Source organism: Globicephala melas, chromosome 8 (genome assembly GCF_963455315.2).
Source record: "Globicephala melas chromosome 8, mGloMel1.2, whole genome shotgun sequence".
NCBI lineage: Eukaryota > Metazoa > Chordata > Mammalia > Artiodactyla > Delphinidae > Globicephala > Globicephala melas.
Window position 1 is genome coordinate 50026607 of NC_083321.1, and position 24539 is coordinate 50051145.

The following is a 24539-nucleotide window of genomic DNA, read 5'->3' on the forward strand; positions in this document are numbered from 1 at the left end:
AACCCGGTCATTCCAAGCCTTTGTCTCAAGATCTCTGTGGCTGGAGTTGGGAAGACCCAAGCTCTGGACTCTTCTGGCTCCAGAATGGAACCCAAGGGAGTGGGTGGGGTGGGTCCCTCCGAAGAGACAGGCACTTCCAGACCTGTGCTCTCAGCTACTGGGGTGGATCTCCTACCCATCCCCACCCACCCCACCAGGGCCAGATCCCCTACTGGTGTGATTAACCAAATTATGGCATTTTTTTCTTGAGCAAATTGCATCGGCCTAATTGAATGAGGCTGCAGGAGCCTGGGCTGGAGGCTGAGAGCGGGTGAGGACGGCAGGAGCCAGGGAGAGGAGTGGGGGGGAGCAAGCTGGGGTGGGGAGGCCCTGACAATGCCGAGCAGGGGACAGAAGGGGCGGGAGAGGCAGGGCTGAGGGCACAGAACACATCATTCATTCTGTGCACCCTCTCTGTGCACCCACTGGCACTCCCATCACACCAGGTGTCTGGGCACACGGATTTGAGGGGTGGTCTCCCCAAGAGACCACTGAGCATTTGCTCAGTGCCAGGCACTGTGCTCATTTAAAAGCACCATTTCACGTAATCCTCCCAACCACCCTATTTTATACTTGAGGGAATTGAGGCTCAAGAGATAAAATAACTTGCTAAATATCACAGCCAGACAGGGCTGTCTGACACCATAGCTTAACAGGTACCTGCAGCGTCCCACTACCGAGCTCCCGCCCTGCCTCCAGGAAGCCTTCCTGGAGAGTTCAGAGAAAGGAACAGGCCTCACGCCAGCTCATACTTGGGCCCAGACACCATTTCTGTCCCCATCGAGCGTTTCTCCTTGTCCACTCTGTGATGTCTGTCCTCTGTCTGACGGTCAGCAGCTGAGGCTGGCGCTGATCCGACACGATTGCACACACCCCCGTCAACCACAACACACCGCAATCCCTCTCATTCCCATGCGGCATCCACTCTGTGTCATACTCACCACCTCAGGGCAACACACAGGGACACGATCACTGTCACCTTCATATGGCATGTCCCACATACTCAGTGACACACAATCACTTCACAGTGTCCACAGTGTCACACATCACTGTCACGGGGCCACACACAGTGAAACTATCACTTTTGCCCTCAATCAGGGTGGCCCACCTTCAGCGTCACACACAATGTCTCAAGGTCCCCAGTGTCACCCTCACACAGCCTTACACATACAGTTCCAAGCTGGCTCTGTGTTGCACTGTCTCATTTCAGCGTCATCCAGGACCTTCTGACCTTAAAAATATCCACCTTTGGTGAAATGACATCATGTCTGAGATTTGTGTTAAAATACTTCAGCAAAGCAACCTACAAAAAGGGAGAAAATATTTGCAATCATACATCTGATAAGGGGTTAGTATCCAGAATATATAAAGAAGTCCTACAGCTCAACCACAAAGCAAACAAACAACCTGATTTTAAAATGGGCAAAGGCCTTGAATAGACATTTCTCTAAAGATGTACGAATGGCCAACAAGCACATGAAAAGACGCTCAGCATCACTAATAATCAAGGAATGCAAATCAAAACTACAATGAGGGGCTTCCCTGGTGGTGCAGTGGTTAAGAATCCGCCTGCCAACGCAGGGGACATGGGTTCGAGCCCTGGTTCGGGAAGATCCCACATGCCACAGAGCAAGTAAGCCCGTGTGCCACAACTACCGAGCCCACGTGCCACAACTACTGAAGCTGGGGTGCCTAGAGCCCGTGCTCCACAAGAAGAGAAGCCACTGCAATGAGAAGCCCGCGCACCGCACTGAAGAGTAGCCCCGGTTCACCGCAACTAGAGCAAGCCCATGTGCAGCAACGAAGACCCAACGCAGCCAAAAATAAAAAAATAAAAAATAAATAAATGTACTTTAAAAAAAAGGAACCGCAATGAGCTACCACTTCACACTCATTAGGATGGCTGCTATTAAGAAAAAAAAAGGACTTCCCTGGTGGCACAGTGGTTAAGAATCCTCCTGCCAATGCAGGCGACACGGGTTTGAGCCCTGGTCTGGGAAGATCCCACATGCCGCGGAGCAACGAAGCCCGTGCGCCACCACTACTGAGCCTGCACTCTAGAGCCCGCGAGCCACAACTACTGAGCCTGCGAGCCACACTACTGAAGCCCGCAGGCCTAGAGCCTGTGCTCCGCAACAAAAAGAAGCCACCACAATGAGAAGCCCGCACACTGCAACGAAGACCCAATGGAGCCATAAATTAATTAACTAATTAATTAAAGAAAAAAGAAAAAAGTGTTGGTGAGGATGTGGAGAAACTGGAACCTGGTACACTGTTGGTGGGAGTGTAAAATGGTACAGCTGCTGTGGAAAACAGTATGGTGGTTCCTCAAAAATTAAAGATTAAGTTACCATATGACCCAGCAATTCCACTTCTGGTTATATATCTAAAAGAATTGAAAGCAGGACCTTAAAGAGCTATTTGTACACCCACGTTCACAGCAGCACTATTCATAAAAGCCAAAAGCTGGAAGCAGGGCTTCCCTGGTGGCGCAGTGGTTGAGAATCTGCCTGCCAATGCAGGGGACATGGGTTCGAGCCCTGGTCTGGGAAGATCCCACATGCCGTGGAGCAACTAGCCCCGTGAGCCACAATTACTGAGCCTGCGCATCTGGAGCCTGTGCTCCGCAACAAAAGAGGCCGTGATAGTGAGAGGCCCGTGCACCGCGATGAAGAGTTGCCCCCACTCGCCACAACTGGAGAAAGCCCTCGTGCAGAAACGAGGACCCAATGCAGCCATGAATGAATAAATAAATAAATAAAAATTAAAAAAAAAAAAAAGGTGGAAGCAACCCAAGTGCCCATCAATGGATGAACTGGTAAACAAAATGTGGTTTATTCATGCAATAGAATATTATTCAGCCTCAAAGAGGAAGGGAATTCTGACATATGTTATAACATGGCATGGATGAACCTTGAGGACATCATGCTGAATGAAATGTCAGTCATGAAAAGACAAATACTGTATGATTCCACTTAATATGATATACCTAGGATAGTCAGATTCATAGAGACAGAAAGTAGAAGAGTGGTGGGCTGGGGGGAGGGGGAGATTGTTTAATGGGTATAAGTTTCAGTTTTGCAAAGTGAAAAATGTTCTGGAAAATGGCTGCACATCAATGTGAAGGTACTTAACACCACTGAACCCTACATTTAAAAACAGTTAAGATGGTAAATTTTATATTATGCACATTTTATCACAATTAAAAAAATTTTTAATAATGTATTTCAAGAAAGGAAAATGAAAAGAAAAGAGGGGTAGATGAACTAAATATGTCTAAATCTTAATAACTGCTAGATTTGGGTGAGGGGTATATGGCAAGCGTATTATATCCTTCTCCCTCCTATTGTGTGTTTAAAATATTCCATAATAAAAAAAATTGTACTCTCCCTTGACCTCACACCTCTTTGCAGCAACCATGCCTCTCCTCTGCATCCCTTCACAGTGGAAGGTCTCCAAAGGGCTGACTATGCTCTGTCTTCACCTCCACTTACCACCTGCACAGGCCATCTGGCTTCTGGCCCCACCCTGTCCCCAACAGGGTTCTTGCCAGGCTTATTTAAGCACGTGGCCCAGCCCAGCACAATCTCCCTGATCCCACCTTACCTGACAGCGTGGCAGCCTCCCTCCCTGGTGAACCTCTCCCCTCCCGTGACTTCTGGCTTCACCTGTCTGGTCTCCTCCACCTCCCTGGCTGCCCCTCCTCTCTTTGCTGCTCCCCTTCACCTCAGGGCTCAGTCCTCATTCCTCACCTCTTCTCTCACTACGCTTTCTCCCTAGGTCATCCCAGCAAGGTCCATGGTTTAATAAAGCAGCTCTGCCTGCTGACTCCTAGATATATCCCCAGCCTGGCCTCTGCTGCCCACTGGATGTCTTCACCTGGACGTCTGACTTACATCCGAAACAGGTCTGTCAGTTTCTGCCTCCTTGTCCTCCCCCATCCCATGAACCCTGACCTTCCCCGAGTCTTTACCCATCCCAGTAACATCTCCACCAACCATCCCTTGGTTCTTCAAGCCAGAAACCTGGCAGCCATCCTCCCATTTTCCTTCTGGTTCATCCTCCAATTCATCAGCAAGTTCAGTCATTTCTACCTGCGAATATCTCCAAGGTTTGTCCATTTCTCTCCAACTCTGCCCACCCCTTAGCCCAGGCACCACCATCTCCTGCCTAGGGGGCTGCAGCAGCCTCCGACTGTCTGCCCGTCTCCTCTTGGCCCCTCCAACTGGTCCCCCGCACCCACTCTGCAGCCAGAGTACAGACTCTTTCAAAATCATAGACTGGATCATGTCATTTCCCTGCCTGAACCCGTCGGGCTCTTCCCATGACAGTATCACACACAGGGTTGTGTGTTCACAGTGCACGTGGTCACAACCATTACACACAGCATCACACATTCAATGTCAGGGTCAGGGTCACACAGTATCACACCCTGGTTTTCACACACTTGATGTCACTCTGTGTTACGCCCTTGGTCGCACACTCAGACTCACCATATGCCTGGGGCCCACACTGACCATTCAGTGTCAGACACTTGAGCTCCAAACTCAGGACCACACCTGTTATTGCACAGTGTCATTCATCTGTGTTTACATATTTCATCCTCACGGTGTCACACCCTCAGTGTCACACTTGGTCACTCAGCATCACAAAATCAGTATCACACAGTATCGGTGTCACACACTTGGTGGCACATCCACTGTCTCACACAGTCTTGGACAAGTGGTGTCAGACACTCGCTATCACTCAGTGTCACATACTCAGTGTCACATGCAATGACTCACTCTTCACACAGTATCCCATGATTTCACAAGCTCAGTATCACACCGCAGAATACCCGCTGCCCCACAATCAGTGTCTCAGTGCCACCCTCAGCATCACCCTGGGTCCCACAAGCTCCCCCCGCCCCCGCTGGGTCCAGTCGCCAGAGCTGCTGCCCCATGTCAAGGCTGCTTCCTGTTGTTGTGCTCAGCCACTGCCTGCTCCTTCAAGGATTTCCTGTTGTCAGGGCCCCAGTCAGGCCTGGCCCAGCCTGGGATACACAGCCTAAAGCCCCAGAGCCAGCTGGCTGGCAGGAGCCCTGGGCCCCTCTACCTGCCCCTATCCTCGCTGGGCCCGTGGGATTTTCCCCTGTTCAATCAACCTGGATCCCCCGCGTACCTGGGCTTGTGCTGTGTCACTGAAAGGAGCTGACCTCTGGGCCCTGCCCCACTCCCAGAGTGCCCAGGCCTGTGCTTCCCAGACGGGGGACTCTTGGGCAGCCTGGACGCAGCTGTCTGCATTGTCTGAGTGGCTTGGGACAAGACCTTAGCTGGTCTGCGGGGCTCAGACTGAAGCTACTGGGAGCCAGAGGAGAGGGACTGGGCGTGAAAGGCGGAGGACACAGGGTTAGGGGGTTAGGGAGTTAGGGAAGGCTTCCCAGAGGAAGCCAGCTGAGAGCTGGGACAGACAAGGAAGTGGAAGAAAAGGCATCCCAAGGTGGGGGCAGCAGACAGGAGCCAAGGGTTGGAGGCAGGAACCGGAGGAGACAGGTTGGCAGGGATGAAGATAGGAATGTGAGAGGCCGTGAGGTTAGGCTGCCAGTTTCTCTCCCATCTGCTCCCTCCTCTCTCACACCAGCATTCAGACTCCAGCTCCAGGCCGGAGCCTCAGGGCATGCCCTTCCTGGCCCTGCCTTCGATCCCCCCAGATTGCCCCTCAAGGCCACCAAGCCCCCTCACCTCCTGCCCCAGGCCAGCCCGCAGGAAGGACAGGCGGAGGCCAGCGCACGCTCCCCACACGGCCGAAGATAAATATTTCCCGGGAAACGGAACTTGTTCTCTCTGTGTTTACAGCCAAGGGCCAGGCAGAGTGGGGGGAGGGGAGGGGCCAGCCAGAGGAACCTCGTCCAGCCCTGGGGCCCACAGCATCTGGCCCGGCCTTGCCCCAGACCTGCTGTGTGACTCTGAGTCAGTCTCCACCTCTCTCTGAGCCTCCACTGCAAGGCCTCAAGGGGACCTCCCTGGGCCTTGGCCTGCCCACAAGCCTGGCCCAGCTTCAGCTGCATCTTCTCTGGGTGAAAATCCCTGGTGCTTGATGCCTCCCCCTTCAGACTAGGCTTCTCTAACGGCAGGACCTGCATCTGCCCATCTCTGCCTTGTCCTTGGTCAGTCAGGGGTGTGGACAGATGGATGGACAGACAGACAGAGAAACAGGCTGTGGTGGCAGCTGAGACCGCCTCCCTGGCCCAAGTTCCTGCACACCCTGGGCCTGTGCAGCCCGACAGGTGGGCCCAGACAGATGGCAGGGCCTCGGGCCCCCAGGGATGCCAGATGCTATGGCCAACTTGTTGTCAGCAGCTCCCTCGGGGCTGTGGGGCATCATGGAGGCCACTTGCTCCTGATGTGCGGAATCCAGAAGGAGGCTGGCACATCTGCCAGTTAGGAGCATTCGTTTAAGAATTTTAAATATAAGCCTGGAAAGTGCTGCCTGCAGCAGCCCTTCCAGCCTCGCCCCAATGCTCCCTGCATAGTAACCAGGGCTCCACTCACATGTCAGCCTTCTCCTGTGGAGACCTGGGGGCACCCTTCCCACAAACCCTTGCACAAGCTGCTCCTCTCACCTACAAAGCCTTTCCCAACCCCCATAGCAATCCTACCAGACAGGACCAGCTGCTCCTGCCCCTGCCTATGGCTGTCCCACCACGGGGGTCCACTTATTCACCATTGCTGGCCTCAGCCTCACTCCAAACTCTGAGACCAAGCATTCCTCAGACCAGGACCCAGGGGCAAAGAGGTGTTTGGAGCTGGGTTCTCAGCATGGAGCCAGTCTCCTGCAGCACGCCCTGAGTCCTTGTTCCAGGCTCCTCTGTGTTCTTGGTCCCAGTCCTTTGTTGGTCCTTGTTGCCCTCAGGAGGTCCTCTCAGAAGTCGACCACATGGCTCTGACTATCCAGCTGATCTCTGGTCTCATCAGGGACCTTGACCCTCCCCATCCTTCAAAGTTCAAAGGCTGCCTCCTCCAGGAAGTCTCCGAGACTGCACCCAATACAGCAACTGCCCCCTTCTTAGAACTACTCCAACCGCACCCCACCCACCCACCCCCCGCCCACAGCCATTCTCATTCCATCAGGAAGCATTTATTGAGCATCTCCTAAAAAACCACATGGGCCCAGGAGAGAAAAAGGGGACTCAGCCTTGGTTCCTACCTGTCAGGTGTTTATAACTATGGGGGAAAGGATGTATAGCCATTACAACTACGTGGGAAAGGATATATAACCACATGGGGTAGCAAGTTATCCCACTGTAAGCTCAGGGAAGCTTGGCGTTGTGAGTGCCCAGGATAAAGGAGAGGCTGACTTGAGCTGGGTGGAGGATGCAATCTGAGAGGACTTCACAGAGGAGGTGGCATCTAATCTGAGGCTTGAAAAGGGAGTAGGTGGAGAAAAAAGGGAAAGGCATTCCAGAGAGAGGGGTCAGTGCGAACAAAGTCAGGGAGGTCAGGAAGAGTGGGTGTCCTGGAAGTGAGCACTGCCATGTCTGGGGGACAAGGGATGGACATGAGGAGGTCCAGCAGGCATGGCTGGCAAGGCCATGACAAGGGTGTGGTCTTTCCTTATCCCATGGGCAGGAATAGAGGAGTCAACTCCAGGCAGAGCATTAGGGTGCTTAGCGTGGATACCTGTAACCTTGTCCATGTCTACCTCTTCCCCAGCCCCTGCCCCAGCTGGGGCTCCCAAGCCCCCATCTCGGCTCTGAGAGCCAGCACAGAGAGGGCATGGACCCAGAGTGCTCAGCTTACTACTTGAACTGCCTCAGCCCTGACATCCAGAGAGAGCAATGGCCCTGGCGCTGAAGGAGGATTGCAGACTGTGCCTGAAGAGCCCCTCTCCCAAGCCGGCCAGCTGGCACAGGGGCCAGGGGGCCATCCCAAGCCGGTGTGCTGAACAGACGCCCGCTAGGTAGGAATGGGTCCTGGCAGGCCTGCTCTCGTGGCTGTCGTGCTGCCAGTGCCAGGAGAACGTGCTGTACCCACAGAACCTCCATGAACACCAGCCCAGCCCTGCAGTGCACCCTGTCTCACAGAGCACAGCTGTCTAGACCTGGCCCCAAGGATCTCACCCTTGAGGGAAGCAGGGAGGGTACCAACTCTCTCCAAGGACCTTCTGTGGGCCAGGCCTGAGGCAGGCACCTCACACATACTGTCTTTGTAACTTCTCCAAGCAGCTTTGCCCAATACTAGTGATTATGTCCAATAATGATGAAGCTTCTTATCCCCCTTTGACAGGTGAGGAAACTGATGCTCAGGTTGGTTAAGGGACTGGCCCAAGGTCACACACCTAGGAAGTGGTGAAGCTGGGACTTGAACTCATGCCCATCTGACCCCATGGTCTGTCCACTGGATGAGGCCGTCATCTCCCCAGGTTCTGCTCCCTCAGGAGGGCTCTTCATCAGTCTCCCATCCCTCTTCCCTCTTTCCCTCCAGTGGTCCCAATAGTTTGAGCAACACCCTAGGGTCCCTATTCTCTCCAGTCCTATCCTTTCTATGTTACATCAACCTGTCTCTCCCCAGCAGGGCTGAGTGTGGGCCTGGGTACTCGGAAAAGGGTGCTAAGTAAACCCAGAAACACAGCAGGCTCCGCCCAGAGGCCAGGAAGACACCTGCCATCTTTGTGGTGGGTGTGGGGCTGGGGGCAGGATGGAGCTAAGAACTGAGGGGCTCAAAGCCCAAGATCCTCAGTATGAGAGAGGGGGCAGCAGGACCCAGGCCAAGGAAAGGCAGAGGGAGCAAATGGGGATGATCTGGGGATGCCTCATGGGGAGGGGGAGAAAGGAAGGGCAGAACTTGAATTTGCAGGGAGCATGGCCAAGGGTCTAGGGAAAGGAAGCTATGAACAGAGGCATAAACAAGAAGCCTGGGCCTTACTCTTTCCCTTGGGACCCAGCTCCCATTGTCCAGGATGGTCTCAGCTTCTCCAAAGCTCTCTCCCCTCTCCACTTCCTGGGAGGATGACAAATCCAGTCTTTCCTAGCGGGTGGCAGCAGCTGCTGAGACACTGCTGGCTCCCAGGAATACCATCTGTCCCAGCTCTGGGGGGAGCCCCCACCCCATGGGGAATGCCGTAACCATAAATAAATTAATAATGACTTTCCTGTTCCCCTGCTCCCTCCCCCTTCCCCAGCGCCCAGCTGCAGGCACACTCTCAGGGCTGGGCTCCGTGTCCCAGCAGTGAGCCCACGCTGACCCCACTAGGCACCAGGCCCTGTGTGAGCGTCTTCTGCCATCTCACCCGAGGGCAGGGAGAGAGCAAGGGTTGGGCACGAGACACAGCTCCACTCTCAGCTCTGCCTCTGATTCACTCACTGTGTGACCCGATTCACTCACAGTGTGACCCCCTGGGCTTCAGCTTCCCCAAAGTAGACGAATAACAGCCCCTGCCTCCCAGGGAGGTTGTGGGGATTAAACAGGGAAGTGTGTCTAAAGCTCCTGGCCCAGAGGAGGGGCTGATATGGCAACAGCCTCCCCTTCCTCCCAGCCAGGCCCTGGGCACAAAGGAGGCTCATCTGAGGTTTGCTGTTTGGTCCGATTTCATACACACCCCTCCTCTGTGCCAACCTTCACCACCCCCGGCCCACCCCATTTCTGCTGCTCAAGGCCCCACGGACACTAACGATTCCTATGAGGCCCCCCAAAGGCATGGTCAGGGGCTGGGATGGCACCCCTCATCTCAAAGGAAAGGCACTCGCTGAGCCCTCACCAGGTACCCTTAGGAGGGCGGTGGGAGACCCAGGAATGAAAAAGGCACATCCCAGGCAGGGCTCAGGATGCTCACAGTTCAGAGGGGAAGACACACAGAGTCACATAATGGAGAAAACAGGGTGCTAAAGGCACAGACAGCAGAATGCCCCAGCGGCTGGTGGCCAGGGCAGGAGAGCTCAGAGGAGGGAGCATGAGAGGCAGGGAGGGCTTCCTGGAGGAGGGGAGGCTAGAGCTGAGCCCAGAAGGATTTGGGAAGCTGAGGGGGGAAGAGGCCAGCAGGAGCGGTTCTAGGGAGACAGGAGCGGATGAAGGGGGGACTGCAACCTGCCTGGGTTGCAGAGGGAGCAGGGGGAGGGGGAGCATGGAAAATTTTTAAGCCGAAAGTGACAAGTTCAGGTTTGTGTGTTAGAAAGATCCTTCTGGCAGCCACATGGAGAATGGGGGCAACTGAAAGCAGACAGCCAGTGACTGTTCAGGGGAAAGATGACCAGTCCCGGACTGGGGCAGGCAGAGGGAGAACAGGAGAGGAGTTCAGGAAATACTTAGGGCAGAGAATCAAGAGGGAATTGTTGGGTGAGGGTGGGGAGGACAAGGGAGGTGTCATGACACCCAGGTGACTTGGGAGGAGGACGAATCCTCAGGGGGAGAGAACTCTAGGGTGGGAGAGGTGGTCTTGGTGTGGGGTGACCCTAGGCTGGAGGGGGTGGGGCTGGGATTCGGCTCCAGCCTCCCAGTCCTCCCAGGGGTGGGGGCAATGCTCAGACTGACCCCCAGCTTGCGCCCCCCACCCCCCCAAGCCCACCCACTCCTCCCTCCGCTGAGCTCTCACCTGCAGTGTGCCGTCTCTACTCCCTGGGGGCACTGGCTCCTGTGCAAGGAGGTCCCGGCTGGCTGCAGAGACAAGAAGGCCAGGGGCTGAGGCCTGCCAGGCCTTCTCCCCTTCTCCCCAGGCTGCCCCTCCCCCAGCCCCTAGCAGACCTGGGGTCTCCTGTCTCCCACAGGTGGCCTCCTCCAGGGAGCCTTGCCTGATGGCGCCCTGCTTCCCATGGCCCCTGGCTCTGGTGTATTCTCAGTCCCTCAACTCTGAGAACAGAGCTAAACTCTTTCCTTAAGCCTGGGGCTCCTCAGGAGTGGAAAACCGCATTTTTACTCCTTCTGTGGTCCCCTCCACTTCTGCTTCTCTCCCTTCACTTCCCCTCTCTAAGCGTCAGCTTCCCATCTATAAAATGGGATTTGTAGTGCCCAGCTCACACAGTCACTGGGCTGGGCTGCCAGCTGGGCTGCTGTGAATCCTAAGTGAATGGGACCACACGTGGGAGTCCTCAGCCCAGTCTGGGCTCCAATCGGACACCCAACCTGCATCCTATAAGCACTACTCCACGGCTTCTCAAGGGCTGGTACACACAGAAGCCACTGCCTCAGGAGCTCCTCATTCTCAGGAGCCCACCGCCTGGGTGGCATCCGGAACCCCAGCCGCTCTGGGAGGCACTGCCCAGGGGCCGGCTGTCCCTCCCCACCCCCATCCACAAGCATACCCAGGCATCAGACAGGCACAGGCGGCGGGATATTCTGAGCCTGGCTTCATTCCCGTCAGCTGCTGGCCGCTATGCCAGCCTGGTGCGGGCGCGGGGGCTGATTTGATTTGGCAGCTTCAGAAGCGTGTGGTGGGGAGGGGGAGGGGGAGGGGGGATGAGACACCCATCCCTGCTAGGAAATAGCCTCAGGCGCTCAGCGAGCTGGGGAGGTTCTGGGTTCCCTGCCTGGTGCCCCTGTCTTCTCACTCAGGCTCTGGACACCTGCCCGTGACTGCTGGAATCTACGGTTTTCCTTAGTGGTGACCATAGGGGTGACAGTAGCTGCACCATAGTAGCTGCACCTAGCGTGTGGATGCTTGTAGCAAGGTGTCTGGTTGTCCCACGTGTCCCTGTGTCCTGTGGGCGTCTCCCTACTCAGCAGTGCCTTCAGCTGGGCCCGAGTGTTGCCCAGGATGCATGGGTCTGGGGGGGATGGGGGATGATGGTCTACACGGGACCATCTCCCAGGGCGACTGTGGCTCCATGGCTGGGCCTTGATGGGGGACTGTCTGCAGCCCAGGGCATGGCAAGGTCGCGCATGCGCCTGCATCTACTGCAGGGCCTCGTGTGCATTGGCTCGCCCAGTTCCTTCCCTCTGTGCGATGACCCCGCTAACCCAGCCATGTCCGGCAGAGGAAATGACGGGGACCAAGATAAGTGCCTGACCTCAGGGTCCATCCCTTTTGTCTGAAAGCCTAAACCTTCTTTACTTAACCCTGGCCTCCAATGGTCCACCCACCACCACCAAATTGCCCCAGGACAGCCCCTTCCCCTGCCCCTTGAGAAGAAGCAGTGCTAGTTTCACTTGATTCTCACTGCCCCCCAGGCTCTCCACCACTCCCTGAAGAGGCTCCTGCCCCACGCCCTCTGGGTCCCCATCACCCACTTCAAGAACAGGGAAGGTGGACAGGATGAGTGGGGTCTCGGCTAGGCATTCACAGCGCCTCCATAATCCTGTCCCAGCCTCAGCGTTTACCACCCTCCTGCCTGCCCCATACTCAGAGCAGCTCACCCCTCCCAGAGGTCCCAGGAATCTCCACCACTCTGTTAATATGCTGCTGGTACCATGGGGACCTGGCCTCCACAGCTTCCAATTAGAGAGCTGCTGCTGGAGGTCAGGGGCTCTGATGCTCTGACCTCTGCACTGAAAGGGCAGGGGGCGGCGTGTCAGACCAGGACCCTCGTCCTAAGAGGTCCACAGGCCAGGACTGTGTCCCTGACACCAGCCAGGAGGTCAGGGTAGGGTGGAGCCTACTTTGGGAAAGACGCAATGTCTCATCTGTCACCGCCTCCCCATTGTCCCACTGTCCTCTGGGGACCTCAGGACTCTCCCCACCCAGCCACAGGAAGCTAAGCCCCTCCTGAGACAGAAGGAGGGAACACTGAAGGAGGGGCTCCAGGACCAGAGAGAGACTCAGCCGTGCCCTTGGGGTCACAGAGGAGGAACCTAGGCTCAATAGGACTCAGTTGTCACAAAGGGGCTGGTGGGATGAAGACTCTGCAGAGAGGTCCTGGGGGGCTTCCTGGAGGAGGTGTGTGGTACCTCACAGGAAGAGAACACTAGGTTCCAGGACAGCCTCCTAACTACGTGGTATAGGTTTGTACCTGGGACCTGTCTGTAGTTGCAAGTGTCTTTGTGTCCATGCGTGCATGGGTGTGCATCCCAGTCATGGAGTCCCCAGCTCTGGTCTATGTCCCAAGGGCAGGGTCTGCCTGAGGTAGGGGTCAGCCAGGCAGCAGATCAGAGGACAAAGAAAAGAAGGGAGAACAGCTCAGGGCTGAGGAGAGAAGCCTGTCAGGTTGGTCATGACACAGTCAGTCCTCAAACCCTAGATGCCTGATGCCAAGACAGGGTGCTTCCGTGACCCAGGCTCTGCCACAGCCTACTGTGCAACTTTGGACGGGACCTTCCCCTCTCTGAGCTACTGTTCTCATCTGAAGAATAAAAGGAATGGACTTGATGACCTCCTAGAGCCCTCACAGTCTAACAATCTTTTGGAGAGACTGACCCACAAAGACAGCCAGAGATGGAAACTTACAGGATGGGGAGAGAGCTCAAAAGGAAGCAGAGACGACAGCGAGGGGTGGGATGGCAGGAGGACAAGAGAGGAGAACCCCAGGGAGGCCCATCGTGGGTCAGGGAGCTGGGGAGGGGTTCCCTGCTGGGGACCCTGTCCTCAGGGCCAAGACAGGACGTGGCAGACAATGCAGCCTTGCGCATGACAGGGAGCAGTTGTCACCACCCCACCTGCCTCCTGGCCTGTGGGAGGAGAAAGATGGTGGGTAACAGACAAATGCTCTGCCCCCCTGACCTGAGTCCTGCCTCCACTCCAGCTCTCCAGGCGTTCCAGGGGAAAGCGGGGAGCTGCAGGCAAAGTGGAGCTCCCAGGACTGGGAATCAGGAAGCCGTGTTTTAGGCCCTGCTGTGTTGTGGGATCGGGGCCAACTCCCAGCCTCCATCACTTGATCTGTGAACCCAGAAGGCTGGGTCTTGTGCAGCAGTACTGGGTTCTGAGGGCCCCAGCCAGGGTGGGCTCTCTAGAGGGCTGAGATCCTTCTCTCCTGCCTGGAGGTTCTTTCCCCACCTTTGATGTGGGTCTGAGACTGTGCACAGTCCAAGAGGCAGCAAGCCGCCGGACAAAGGAGCTGGCCTTGTGCTGGGCGGGAGGCCTGTGCTACAAGGGAGCCCCCATCGGTCATCAGCCCTCCAGGCCCCCTGGCCTGGGACCTCCCTTCCGTAAGCACTTCTCACAGCCACCTCCAGGGCACAAGCAGGGTCCTCCCTCCTTGGCCTGCACTCAAAGGGTGCCAATGGGTCCCTAGCCGATGTCCGCACTGCCCCTCTGGCTGCCTGGCCTCTGCCCTAGGCGGAGGCCCTTTGTACTTGGGCCCTCACAGGCAGGGCTTCGTGCAGTCCCGTGTCTGCGTCCAGGAAGTGTTCATGTCCTGTTTTCCCCCTCAGGCCGAGGCTGCCAGGGAAGGAGAGGGTGGGGGTAAGCAGGCCTCTCCTTCCTCCACTGTGGACGTTCCTCCCAGAGGCTTTAGGGGCTGGAAGGAAAGGGTACTCCTCTCTCTGCCATAGTCTGAAATGACTGAAGACTGGAGGCAGAGGGATGAAGGAAATGACCCCTTACCCTGAAAGCTTAGGGAGTGGTGGTTCTTGCACACACACGCACACCAGTTCTGCTGCGGCAGGAGAAACTATCCGTGCAACCCAGGCTGAGATGGTCTCCTTCCCCACTGACACCAACCCAGCCCCTCCTCCCCTTCCTCCCTGGGGGTGGGGGCCACCCCGCCACCCCAAGCTGTCTCCATTGCTTCTCGCTATGTTTTTAATAACTGAACATCGACATTAACAAGGCAGGTGGTTGCAGCTCTTCCCAGAAACCCCATTTAGAATCATTGAATCATCAAATCATCAAATCCTAGAATCCTGGAATCACAGAACGTCTGCTTCATCGGCTCCTGGAGTCTCAGCATCTTAAAGTCACAGAATGTCGGAATCATACAACCACGCATCCACACAGCCCTGGCCGGGAGCTGAGGATCATGGAAGGCTGGAACCCCACAAACGGACAATGCCAGATTCTCCAGAGAGCTCATCCACCCCAACTTCCTCCTTTTACAGGTGAGAAAATGCAGCCCAGAAAGTGGCCTTACGCAAGGTCACTGGACAGTAGGAGCCAAGAAATGGCCGGCTCCCAATTGCAAGATGGGACCTCAGTAGCCCAGTCTTGCGGAAATGGCGCCACTCTTACTTTCGGAAATACAGATATTCAAGTTGGGGCGATGCTGCTCTTTTAGCTTTGCTCATTTCTCCTCCCTCCCGACCCCACCCCCACTGGGCCCTGCATCTCTCCACCCCTCTTACCCTTGGTTCCTGCAACTCCCTCACCTTTCCCCCTCCCTGGGTCTGTACTCAGGCCCCTCAAATAAAGGCAACACTAGATGGGTGAAGTTCGAAGGGTCAAGTCCCTCAGGGTGGAGGACAGGAAAAGCAAAATGCCTGCCCCCTGACGCTACCAGCCAGAGAGCAGGCTCCCCAGAGGAGGTGCCCTGAACAAGAGACCAGAACGTCCTGGACCCCCTGGGGGTCCAGCCACACCAGAGGCAGCAGCTTCAAGGAAGCTGGAATCAAAGAGGAGGGAAGCAGTGAAGGCTTACCGTTGATATTAAACCATCACAGATGTATGTTTAGCGTTTTCATAAATTTACATTTTAACTCGTTTTGGAATGTACTCACACATTTTTGAATTTGAATTTTATTAAGTATTATATTTTACAGATTGTTTTAATTTTTGAATTCTGAATGCTCTTCGCCCAGGGCAGATCCCGTGTCCCCACGCTACAGACAAGGACGCAGCAGCCCCCAGTGGGATCCAGGTCCCCTGGTTTCCGTTTAGCTTCAAAGCTCCTGACCTGGGACGCCATTCTGAGACCTTCTGCTCCTTAGAGGGCCCTGACCCAGGCCCAGGCATGTGACCTCAAACCGTGTCTTCCCTCATGTGGCCACCCATACCCCAGGGTGGCGCTCTCTCTCCCTTCACCTCTACAGCTGACGGGCTCCCTCCTCTACCTCTGCCCCCTCTGTCCCCTCCCCTCCAAATTTGGCTTTTCCTTATTCAGTCTCATCCCATGTCGGAACCACACTGCCTCAGCCTCCTGCCTCACTCCTTCTACGTGCTCCCCACCCCATGGCCCAGGGAGCTGCTTCATAACACGCAGGTCTGAACAGTCCCTGAACTGCTTTCATCTCTTCCCCTAGTGTGCAGTTCCCTCCGAAGAAAGGACATGGCATAAAAGTCCTGCACAATTTGGCCCCTTCCAGCCTCACTAGCTTCATCTCCTATGCTACACACACACACACACCAATCCCATCACTCAGCCACTCTGGTTGTCCAGCATCCAGCTCCATGGAATGCTTCCCTCCTTCTGTCTGTCACCAGCAAGCCTTCACATTCGCCATTCTCTCCTTCTCTCTGTCCAGAACTTTCTCCTGGCTCATTCCTCAGCTCTCACTTTAAATGTTTCCTCCTGGAAGCTTCCCAACTTGCCCTCCCTTCCACTGTGGGCTGAATTCGGGGCCCCTGCTCTGTCCCACCATGGCCCCCAAGTTTCTCCCCATTGCTGCCTTCCCCCCACACAATCTACCAGCATCAATCTTTGTCTGTGCCCCTCCGCCACCCTATCACCTGTCCACCCTTGGCCCTGGTACCTGGGTCTGTCTACCTGCCAAGAGGCAGACGCCTTGTTGCTCAGACTTGGCACAATGTGTGGCCGAAATTTAAGGCCCCCACCATGCTCTCTCTACCTACCCTCTCTGCCAGGCACAGAGTAGGTGCTCACTAACTGTCCACCTATTAAGGCCTGGCAGCACACAGTGTGTGGCACGGACAGGGAGTGCTGGGGTGCTCAGAGGAAGTGAGAGTCCCCGGGCTGGGCTGGGGACTTCCTGGAGGAAGCATTTGGGATGATCCTCCACATGTCAGTCCTAACACAGAAGTTGAGGACAGGCCACAGGAAGTCCTCAGCCAGCCTTAGGGCCATCAGGGCAAACCATCAGAGTGGGACCAGAGTCTGAAATGAGGGAGATTCAGTGACCAGAGCCAAGGACAGGGCCACTGGAGGGGCTGGTGGTGCATTTGGGGAAGACTTGCTGGAGGAGGGGCTACTTCTGGCTGGTTTGGGGCAGGGGAGAAGGTGGAGATGAAGCAGGTTGGAGACAGAGATGTGAAAGAGAAAGCTCTGTTCCTTCTTGTCCTTTACACCTTAAAGGAAAGGGAGGTGGGATTCGGATGGGCAAGAGGAAAGAAAGAAGGCCAAGGCAGCATGGAGCTAACATCAGTGCTGACACCATGGCCAGGGTGGGTATGGGTGGCTGGGGCTGGCAGGGAGCAGGTTCCCAGCTGTGGTTGGGAAACATTTCCTGTCTCCTTGCCAGGGGGGTCATTAATAATCATTTACCCTCCACAGGCAGCACGGAGGCTAGCCAGGGAGCAGCATGGTGCTGGGGCCGGAGCCCAGCCTGGCAGCCAGGAGAGCTGTATTTTAGGACCAGCCCTGCCACCTTGCTGTGAAACCTGGACAAGTCACCTGGCCACTCTTGGTCTCTGGTAACACTGGTCAAAGGAGGGTCTTAAGAGGAGGCTCCCTAAAGATCTCCCTGCTCTGGGCCTCAGTTTCCCTAGATGGCAGCGGGGCTGCCACCCCTACAGGGGGTTAGAGACCTCTGATGATCAATATAAGCATCTATGTTGAACCTAGCTCAGGACACATGGGATGGGCAGACCCAGCCCAGCCTCTCAAGAGCTCGAATTCTGGCAGGAGCCAGACCCCAACACCATGGGATGCATGCCTGGAGCATATCATGTGCATGTCAGGCTGCGGGAAACAGAAGGGAGGGCCATCTGCCCAAGGCCTGAGGGGCTGACAGTGTGGCTGGGCCATGAAGATGGGGTTTCTTAGACACAGAAAATGGGAGTCCCATGAGGCCTATTTAGTCACTGCTATGACTGCAGCACTTAACACTGTGCCTGCCTGGTGCATAGCAGGTGCTCAATAAATGCTTTCAGACAACAGAATGAGCTCCTGTTAAAGGAGACATTTGTGAAAGGAGCTTGGAATTTGGAAAGAGCTGCCTAAACGGTGATGACGAAGATGATGACAATGATGATTCTGCCCAAAGACAACAGGATGGGAAAAGGTGACATGAAAGCTTGAGAAGGGAGGAGGCCCAGGGATGGCCATCCAAAACCAGACAGTATTGCTTGGGAATGATCAACAGCCTTCAAGAGCCCTTCTTCCAGTTGGGCTAGAATTTTCCTCAGCCTCAGGCCACATTTCTCTGCCCATCCAACACCCCCTTCAAGGCTCAGCTCAAGCCCACTCACTTCAGAGAACGTTCTGGAATGTGGTGCTGAGGCATTGGCCCCGAGCCCCTTCCCCTGACTGACTCTGATGGTCTCTGTGCCTTCCAACCACAAGGAGTCCTGGCCTTTCGTGCTCTCAAGTCCTTGTTGGCAGACTGTCCACTAAGGTCTCCCCATAGCTTTCTCTGGAGGGTATGACCTGGATCCTCCTACTGGGTCCATCAGACTAGAGGGTCCCCAAAGATGTGATCTGGCTTCGTTTTTCAGAAAAAGGTCTCTGTGAGGAAAGCAACTATCCCCCCATCAGATATGGGGTCAACACAAGTGGAGATAGATTGAGCTCTTCCGGGTTGCCTCCCAGCCCAGTGACCCTCTCTGGGCGCCACACAGAGAAGGGAAGAGAACTGGGCAGCATGCAGAAGGGGGCACTTGGCTTCTCAGCACCCCGGAGATGACATGAGAAGGAAGGGCAGTGGGCCACACTTGGGACTAAGACATCATGGTTGGCAAACTTGCCTAACTCCCAGCCCAGCCCCAGCTGCTACTGCGCCGAGGAGGCGCCACCGGGGATACCACCCAGGCCTCAGTGCCTGCGCCTGGACCCCCACCCTCTGCGGAGAACCATGAGGTGGTAGTAAACACAGTGAGCCCGAGACACGTGCATCCTCTCCCCGCCCCTTCCAATCCCGGCCCAAAACATGAGACAGGCTAAGAGGAAAAGAACAAAGGTTCCAGGACCTCCACATCGCCCGCCGCCCGCCTGTCCAGCGCCTGTTCAGCCGGAAACCCAAGACAAAGGCCTTGGTGAAAGCGAGGAGGATGAAGGGCAAAGGGTAGAGGCAGCCTGGCTTGGGCATCTCAGGGGACCTAACTGGGAGGGAAGCGAGAACAGGATGGCAGCCAAGCCTTCCCTGCACACACACATCACTCCACAAACATTTATGGGACACCTGCTGTATTCTGCACACCCGAACATCACATACCTCATTCCTCACCCCACACACCTTATACACCCAATCCCTCATCCCCTGCAACACCTTCCACAGCCCTCCAGCCCCCCCTCTCCCCACACATACCCTAGCTAACTAGATACCCTTCACATGTAAACAGCTCACAGGGAGAGAAGATCACATAATCCACATGTCACACCGAAAAGCCATCCAGCTCACACACCCACACTTCACGCCACACTCACACTCAACCTCCCACGCGCACCTCACACACCCGACACTCACCTCTCCAAGCACAGACACACAGTTCCAATTAAATTCAATACACACACATCACCTAGACATAGAGACACACCCTGCATAGATAATGTGCACACCTAATGTCACACCAAAATGTCAAATGTTTGCGGGCACACACAGCTCCTTAGCACAGACAGTCCTGCCTGCACACTGCCTCCTCCCCACATGTACTTGGGCATGCGCGCGCGCGCGCGCGCGCGCGCGCGCACACACACACACACACACACGAGTCAACAAGTCCTTGCCTTGGCCCCCTGGACCCTGGCTGCTGCACACTTTCCTACCCAGAGCTGTACAAACAGTCATCACACAGACACATGACACTTAAACACCAACACACAGGTCCCAATATATTTCCCGAGCAACTCCAGGATGTAACTCGGTGACTCGAAGCCAGTCACCTAGGCTGCAAACCCACTCAGACACAGCTCTCCCACCCCCACTCCCCTCTACCAAGACATCCAATGAAACCTTTCATCAGACCCCTCCAGCGGCTCTTCCTGGTTACACACAACAGTCCATAACACACACAAATACACACACAATCCCCCTGTAAGCTGCCCCTACAACTACTCCACCCCACGATGACACACAGTCATGTACACATAAGTTCCCCACACACACAACAGTCATACATACACCTACCACTCCACACTCACAACTCGGCCTCCCTAGCTGCACACGCCATGCAACGCCATTACACTCACGGTCCTCACACTCAGCATAAGCTCCCACAGATCCCCCCAATAATCCCACCGCTGATGACACACACAATACTACATGACACAACACACATGATCACACACAAGGCACACCCAACACACACAACCCAGCTCTTCCTACTCAAACACATACCACCCAGACTCGCCCAGCCCTGGACACCTCCCACCACAGGTGACTGACACCAGGTTGCAGGCTATTCCTCCCCTCCCTCATCCCAAGCCCCCGGCTTCCCAAGTCCAGTTCAGCAGGGATGAGGGGGTTTATAAGTTATGAACCCCAGTGCCCCACTGCACAATCCCCACCCACCTTAAATCCCTCGGTACCGCCCAAGGGCTGCTTGCTCCATGTTTAGCCCCTTCCACCAGCACCCACACCATGCCATGCCTGACAACAGGGGAGGGGGAAGAGGTCCTGGGGACACCGGCGGGGCATTCTGAGCCTGTCCCCTCACCACCCCAAAGTAGAGGCTGATATAAGGGGAAGAATGACCACAGGGAAAAGCCCTAGAACAAAAACAGAAACCTAGAGAAACTGGGGGAGTGATGGGCAGGCTGAGAGAGGGGGGCACGTAGGCAAAAGAGACCAAACAAGAAAGAAATAGAGGGGCAGAGGGAGAAGATGCCCAGAAAGACTCAGAGGAGAAACGGGGGCCACCATACCCAGAGAGAGACAAGAGGAGAGGGTGAGACAAGCAGGAAAAGGCTAGGATCTTCTATACAGGAGGGAGGAGGGAAAGCAGGAAGAGGGTGGGAGGGGGATCCTGCAGAGAAGGAGAGACAAACTGTAATGGAAAGAGGCATTTGGACCCTGGGTGGGGTCTGGTGTGAGGACTGAAGTCCAGGTGTTTGAGTGGGAATCTGGGTGAGGGCATAGATGAGTCTGTGGAGTCGGGGTTCAGGGGCTTGAGATGAGGGGCCCCAGCTCTAAGGGGGGGTCCTGGTTGAGAGTCGGGGGTTCAGGTGTTCTGGGTGGGCCTGGAGTCTGATAAATATATTGGGGGTCCAGGGCTATGGGCAGGGGTCCTCCACTAATCTGGGAGGCAGGGGGTTCCAGGCTCAAACAGAACTCTTGGGTGTGAACAGGGGTCCCATTGTGGATTGGGAGTTCAGTGCTTGGGGGTGGAGTCCCAGATCTGAAAAGGGTTCAGAGTCTGACGTGAGGCTTTGAACTGTGAGCTAAGGACTCAATGTCTCTAGGGTACGGGCTGCAGTCCCAGCACAGAAGTGGGATTTTCAGCTGGGGAGGGGTCCCCACCCTGGGGTCCCCACCCTAGAAGGGTTCAGGGACGGGGTAGACCATGGGACCGGCGACAGCACGCTCCGCGGAGAACCCGGCCTGGCGCTCACCCAACACCCCGTTCCCCTCGTGCCCAGAGCCGGGAGGGGCGGGGGGCCCTACCTGCAGGCTGTCGGCGCATGGCTGCGGCGGTGGCGGCTCGTCCGGCTTGAGGAAGACCTGCTGGCCCCGCCTGAGGAATTGGACAACAGCGATGAGGATGTGGTGCAGCACCAGGACCATGCTCGCAGCCGCCCGCCCGCCCGCCGGCCTGGCCGCTGCTCTTGGCCAGGGCGTCCGCGACGGCTTCGCCTGATCCGCGCGAGTGTCCGCCCTGGCCCCGCCCCGAACCGCCCACTTCCCGCCCCCCGACCGCCCCGGCCCCGCCCACCTTCCGCAACCGCGGACAGCACCTCTTAGCTCGTCCAATCTTCCCACCCCCACCAGAGCCCCCCACCAGCTCTCACTTCCCTTATCTCTCTGCTCTCAAGATTCTTCCAGCTTGTGCGCTATTAGGATCCCCCGCCTGATAGCCTGCTCTCAGCCTTCGCTCCCTTCTCTTGCCCCTTCGCTACTCCTTTCACTACCTCTCAGGGGTCGCCTCTCTGAGCCTCTCTCCTGATCACATCCTCTCCCCCCCACCACTTACTTAATAAAGTCCTGGAGCCAGGCTACAGTCCCACGGCAGAGACCAGCGCAGTGAGGGGGCGGGGGGGGGGGGCGGTCCGGAGGGGGAGATAGAGGGGAAGGGACCGCTGGCACGAACAAGGAGCCCTGGGCTTGCTCTTCTTCCAGGAAAAAGGGAGGAAATCGGGGGAAATTTCAGAGGTCGCTCCGAGTCTGACAGGCCCTGGAAGCAGTAGCAAATCTGGGAGGGAGACACGTGCGCACTGACACGCGAGCGCACACACAGGCGCACCATTCCCAAGTTGTGGGTAGGCGCACTGGGCCCCCAGCACTGGGCAGGCAGGTCTGCGTTGGGGTCCCCGCAAGCCAGAGAGGGTGCAGGCCCCAGGGCCACACAGTCCACAGTTCCGCGGTGGGACTTGGCGAGCCGAAGCGCAATTCACCGCAGAGCGGCCTCTGTGCTCAGGCGCCCGCTGCAGCCGTGACGCTCCTGCGCCCCCTGCTGTCCCAGCGCGGCGGCTCAGCCCGGCCCGATTTGCCATCTGCGCGGGAGGGGCGGGTGTCGGAGGGGAAAGGGGTCACCTGGGCCAGCTCCCTGCCTGGACCCAACCGGTTCCTAGCCTCCGCTTGGCATGAGGTCGGCTGGGGCGGTGGGACGTGTCTGGACTGGAGGGTGCTCTTGGGTGTCGCCTGGCCATTGCCGGCTAGCTACTTACTTTATGACCTTGGTCAGATCCCCTCCCCAGTTGGTTTCTGGGCTTTCGTCTTGCCATCTCTTTCACAAGACTGCCAGGAGAATCAACCCCACAATGGTGCGAAGGCAGCCAGAGTCCCCTGACAGCCCTCGCTGTGGTCTGACCTGAATCCTTCCCATGTACTGCGGTCCCCTCTCTCTGCAATTCTCCCCTTAACCCTCACCCGCCACCCCTGTTGGAGGGTGACTCGGTGACCCTCCAGCTTCCCAGCTCCCCACCTCACTGGGCTGATTCATCTGGGCCCTTTCTCCCTGGGGAGTGATTTCCTCAAGGTTGAGTCATTGAGCCCAGTCCTGGACACAGTCCAGGCACCTGGCACACAGGCTGGGCAGAGCCCTAGCTGTGTCACAGCTCAGGGGGAAGCCCTCCATGCCAAGAGTTCTCCCACCTCTCTTTCTGAGGGCCAACTCTGAACAATGCCTCTTCCCCTGCTCACACACCTTTAGTGACTCCCTACCATCAGCACAATAAAGTCCCAACCCTCAGCCTGACACGGCAGACCCTCTATGACTTAGCCCCAGCTTGTTTTTTCAGCTTTGACCCTCTTGCCACCGTTCCTTAAATTTATACTTCCCGCTCTACTCAGATGCGTGACTGACTCATTCTCACCTTCAGGCTTTTACCCAGCCACCCCAACCCTAATGTCCTCTAGATCCTATCAGCCTGCTTACCTTTCAGGGGCCAGTCGGAGGCCCACCTCCTCCAGGAGGCCTTCCCTGGATGCTACCTCAGCCCTCTGGGTCCCCCTTCTTGCACCTTTCCTAAGCGTCATGTCTGGGGGCAATTTCACTGCATCTTATTTTACTGCATCTTCAAATTGGGGGCAATTTGTCCTACTTACTAACACTGTAGAAAACATTACATGGGCTAAGATATGTAAAGGTTCTGGCCCAGAAAAAGGCCTCCCTTCTCTTTTTTTGGCCTCAGTTTCTTGCTCTGTAAAGGGAGTGACCAATGTAAGGGCTATTATAAGTCTGAGGCCAGTGCACAAATCTCTTGGTAAATCCTGAGCATCTGTCATCAGCTCAGTCTTGGGCTCCGGATATGCGGGTGGGACAAAGGCATCCAGGAGGCATCTGTTACAGCCACTCGCCAGAGGCGTTTGTTCTTCAGGAGAGGCCATCTCAGACCTCACAGTCAAGGGCCAACCCTGGCCTGGCACGGCCAGCATCTCTTGGGCTTTAACATTTGCTGAGCACTTACTCTGTGACTCACAGTTCATCTTCTCAACAACACTATAAGGTTGGACCCATTATTAGCCACATTTTACAGATAAGGAAAACTGAAGCACAGAGAGACTAAGTAACTTGCCCACAGTCACACAACTAATAAGTAGTAGAGCCAAAATTCAAACGCAGGCCATCTGGCTCCAATCTGTGCTTTATATTCATTCTCTGCCTCTTGAGGAAAGGCATGTGAGAAAAACTAATTTTCCCACCTCTCCTTTTGTCCCCAAGAATGCACTCAGGGTCCTACACTCCCAGCCCCTGAACCCTCGGCCTGCCTTTGCCATGAGGAAGCCCAGCTTCAGGGGTACCTGGCTCAGCTCCACAGCCGCCTCTTTTCATCTCCCCACCTTACAGGTCACATTAAGCTGTCCAGTGGCCCAGCTACCTCAGACTCGGTATTTTAGGAAAAGGTGACTCAGCTGACAGCCTGTCAACCTGGCTACTGGGCCATTCAACCTCAG

At 56.0% G+C, this 24539-nt stretch overlaps 1 protein-coding gene across 6 annotated transcripts in view; it reads right to left on the reverse strand.

The window, feature by feature from the left end:
• PDE2A (phosphodiesterase 2A) overlaps nt 1-24539 on the reverse strand; it is a 91200-nt gene that overhangs the window by 42946 nt on the left and 23715 nt on the right. For 2 of the 6 annotated variants that reach the window (XM_060303642.1, XM_060303643.1), the window contains exons 2-3: nt 21591-21660; nt 1271-1342 (exon numbers count right to left, since the gene is read on the reverse strand). In XM_060303642.1, coding sequence (XP_060159625.1) covers nt 1271-1342; nt 21591-21660 — 142 coding nt within the window. Of the gene's footprint in view, nt 1-1270; nt 1343-10605; nt 10668-21590; nt 21661-24539 lie in introns of all 6 variants that reach the window. The other 4 variants (XM_030836172.2, XM_030836173.2, XM_060303644.1 and 1 more) reach the window with 3 other exon arrangements.